This window comes from Rhagoletis pomonella, unplaced genomic scaffold (genome assembly GCF_013731165.1).
Source record: "Rhagoletis pomonella isolate Grant_MI unplaced genomic scaffold, Rhpom_1.0 Rhpom_scaffold_13864, whole genome shotgun sequence".
Classification (NCBI taxonomy): domain Eukaryota; kingdom Metazoa; phylum Arthropoda; class Insecta; order Diptera; family Tephritidae; genus Rhagoletis; species Rhagoletis pomonella.
The window spans coordinates 1-3680 of NW_023472390.1; the positions used below are offsets into that span (position 1 = coordinate 1).

Sequence of the window (3680 nt, forward strand, 5' to 3'; positions counted from 1 at the left end):
AGGATGTATTTGTTTAATATGGGTATCAAATTAAAGCTGTTCATGAATGCTTTAAGATAGAGCACTTTTCAAATAGCTGGGTGACTAGGGTCTCGAGATATAGACCAAAACGTGGACCTGGGTAACCTTGGGTGTATTTGTTTAATATGGGTATCAAATGAAAGCTGTTCATGAATGCTTTAAGATTGAGCACTTTTCATATAGCTGGGTGACTTGGGTCACGAGATACAGACCAAAACGTGGACCCGGGTAAACTTAGGCTGTATTTGTTTAATATCGGCATAAAATGAAAGCTGTTATGCCAAAAGTATGCGGAAGCAAATAAAAAAAAATTAAAAAATTCATGAATACCGTTTTAGTGAAAAATAAAATTGAGTAATGCGGACAGTTCTTTAATCTTCTTTAATATAAAAATTAATATAAAAATAAGTAGGGTTTTCCTTCCTGACGCTATAACTCCAGAACGCACGAACCGATTTTCACGGTTTTGCATTCGTTGGAGGTTTATAGCTAGGAAAATTCAGGAAAAATTTCAATAGAAAAGTATATGGTGTGTGAGTATCCCCCACGAAAATAAGTATGTTTCATTTAAAGTAGATGGTGCCATTGTTTAACAGCTATTCATTGTACTTTGCTCAGTTAATTTCATGTGACACTAGCGAATACCCGGCGTGCTTCGCTGCGCCTTAAAAGTAATTTTGTTTTGTTACTCCCTCTCACAACATTTGAAAATATTATTTAATATTGCTGTACATATTTGTATAGTAGGGAGATTTTTTCAAATTATATAAATATACGTTATTTGAATATTGAATCAATACACGTTTGAGGAAAGGGTGCGATAGTAGACTCCAGTTATAAGATTATAAATTAAATTTCCAAGAGAAAGTCGGTTCTTTACATATTTTCTAATTACCTTCGAAAATATATTAACTCAAAAAAAAAAATAAACAATGCTTCATAGATCGATTTTTTTAAATCTAACTTCATAAAGTTCTTTAAAAATATTTTGTAAATGAGGCCATAAGAGCTTAGGGGGAGAGTTACAACACAAAAATACATTTAAGGCGCAGCGAAGCACGCCGGGTAATTGCTAGTAATGAATAAACTCAATTTATTTGTATATGGAAGAAAACCGCAATGCCTTTGGCGAAAAAAATTCTAAAACATCAGCGGTAACCTTTAGCTACTTGAAACTTGCACATTATCAGACTAAAATTTATTGGGCTATAAAACTGTGTATTCAGAAAAATTCTAACACTTCCGAGAAAAAAGTTTGAAATTTATATCAAAATTTGTTGCACTTTTTTGTAGTTTTCTACAAATGGTTAAACCTGGGTTTATATGGGTTTTGTTAGAGAAAGAACTATATTTTAATTGAAAATTCTTAAAAATAAATAAATAAACACAAGTGGCACACAATCTCACTTTGAAATGGCGTGCTATAGATATGACCGATACTGTATGTAGGGGCAAAAAAAAAACGGGAATTTCAAGAAAAAAGTAGGTTTAGTGACTCGTACTACCTCGCTGGTAGGAGTTAGGGTTACACCGTGATGGACACTTTTCTAGACCATTAAATTCTAAAGAAACCCCTTCCTTCATAGACCATGATAATACGATAAAATACAATTGAGTTGTAGATTTTTGAAAAAAAAAAAATACAGTTTACGTGCATTTTAAACGGAAAATCTTTGCACGTCTTGGTCGAGCACCTAATATTAATATTAAAGGCTTAAATTTTGTGGTATTTATTTTCTATTTTTTTGAGTATTTCCAACAAAGTTTCCACGAAGGAGTGAAAAAAATATTCGCCAAAAAAGGACTCGAATAACACTGGCGGACAAAAGTCGATTTGTTTTTAATATTTACAATGTTTTTCAAGCTAATTTTTTTTTGCTTTTTTTATATAAACATGGTTCATGCTTTAACAATAACTATATAAATCACGCTTCCAAATTTTATACAGAATTTAGAAAAACAGAATTTGTATATAATTTTTGGGTATGCAGTTAACGGGCTTTAAGTAAAAAAAGTGCAAGTTTTCAGCGGCTAAAAAATTGCATTGATTTTTAATATTACATTTTTTTTTGTTGACGGCGTTTCGCACTTTTCTTCATATAAACAAGAATTTCTTGTGGAACGATAAGCGCCAGACCATTTGCGAAAAAAATAAAAAAAAGTCAACGCCAGTTTTCCTAAATTTTGCTATTTATATGAAAAACATCACAAAAGCCGTCACCAAAAAATAAAAATATTAAAAATCAATGCGATTTTTAGCCACTCAAAAATATTAAGAACAAAATACCATTCATCCACTTTTGAACGCTAGTGTATATACGTCTGTCCTATTTTGTTTATGTATGATTTATTGAGGTAGGAATTCTGTTCATATAATACTTTACGTTATAATTTATTTCTCAGTATTTGCATATATATCTACACATAGTGGTATAATTAACTACATAAAACTATCACTTTCATAATTTCAAAATAAGTGTAATAATATATTCAGGCAGGTGCTGCAATTCACTTCCGAGTAAGTGAATTTCAACAAAGCTCAATTTGAATGCAAAGCGAATTCGGTAGAAATTCACTCGAAAATGAATTGCACAACCCGCCTCATTATCTCAAATTTTCACAACAATTGCACAAACACACATTTCTATATAAATAGTCTTAATAAATGGCTTAAAAGTATTTAATATCAGTACATAATTTAATTTTTTTCTTATCCAACTAATTTCTACAAAGCATAAATATGTCTAACGTATGTGATTACGTTTCCTTCTATGCTGTATTTTCGAGCGATTTAAGCTAGATTTTCTTTTGCTGCTTGACCTGCGTTCGGCAATCGTAGCTGTGCTCCAATCATCAGTGTCCACTTGCACTGCGCCAAATCTGCGTCTGCCCAAACCCGCTTCTGTACGCCTGTGCGACTCATCGCGCAAAATATCACTTGCAGCACGATTTGTATCGACGAAACGCTGTTGAAATTCATCAAATCTTTTAATTAATTGAATTTCATTAGCTTCATCCACCGCCGAAGGGAGTGCAGTAAATTGCCGTGGTCTTCGTATGTAATCCTTAACGAATGCGCGCGACCATATCACTGGATCGAGGCTGGCATCGTAGCCTTCGTGGTCGGCTTGCCAGGGATATGCCGCGCCGTAGCTGATGTAATTCAAACACAATACATTAACGAATACTAAGAATGTGTATTTTAATTCATAAAACATTGCTAATTGCTAATGCTAAATGATCGTCGGTAATGGCGTTAGAACTTTTGCTGGAACACGCGTATTTTAAATTGACTGATTTTGCTTGAGCGGCAAGCCGTGAAACGCTTCGTTGCTGCAGTGTGAATTTTGGAAATTGCTCAATGCTCTGCGTAATGTGGAATACCCGTGTGTTTGCCTTGAGTTGATACCAGAAACTGTTAAATTTCCAATTGTCGTTGAGCGCTCTTATACAGCTGATCGCTTATGTCACATGGAAGTTAATGAAAATTCCGGTCTTACCGGCTACAAATATACATATTTATTTAGTACATACATATGTACGAGTATTGAAAAAATATTTACGGATTTTTCAAAATCCTACTGCTCTATTTACTCGACAACTTTGTTTGTTTTCATTGTATTCAAACTACCTGCGCTTTGGGCTACATAAGTATATAC

General features: G+C 33.3%; 1 protein-coding gene across 1 annotated transcript; it reads right to left on the reverse strand.

Annotated features, from left to right (window-relative positions):
- Nucleotides 1-2565: 2565 nt before the first annotated feature.
- On the reverse strand, nucleotides 2566-3282 carry LOC118757040. The gene has a single exon (XM_036491769.1). It carries the CDS (start codon nucleotides 3237-3239, stop codon nucleotides 2766-2768), a length of 474 nt encoding a protein of 157 aa, XP_036347662.1. The 5' UTR covers nucleotides 3240-3282; the 3' UTR covers nucleotides 2566-2765.
- Nucleotides 3283-3680: the final 398 nt, after the last annotated feature.

Bases quoted from the DNA above. Each gene is read 5' to 3' on its own strand.
- LOC118757040 (XM_036491769.1), bottom strand. From the start codon at position 3,239: ATGTTTTATGAATTAAAATACACATTCTTAGTATTCGTTAATGTATTG.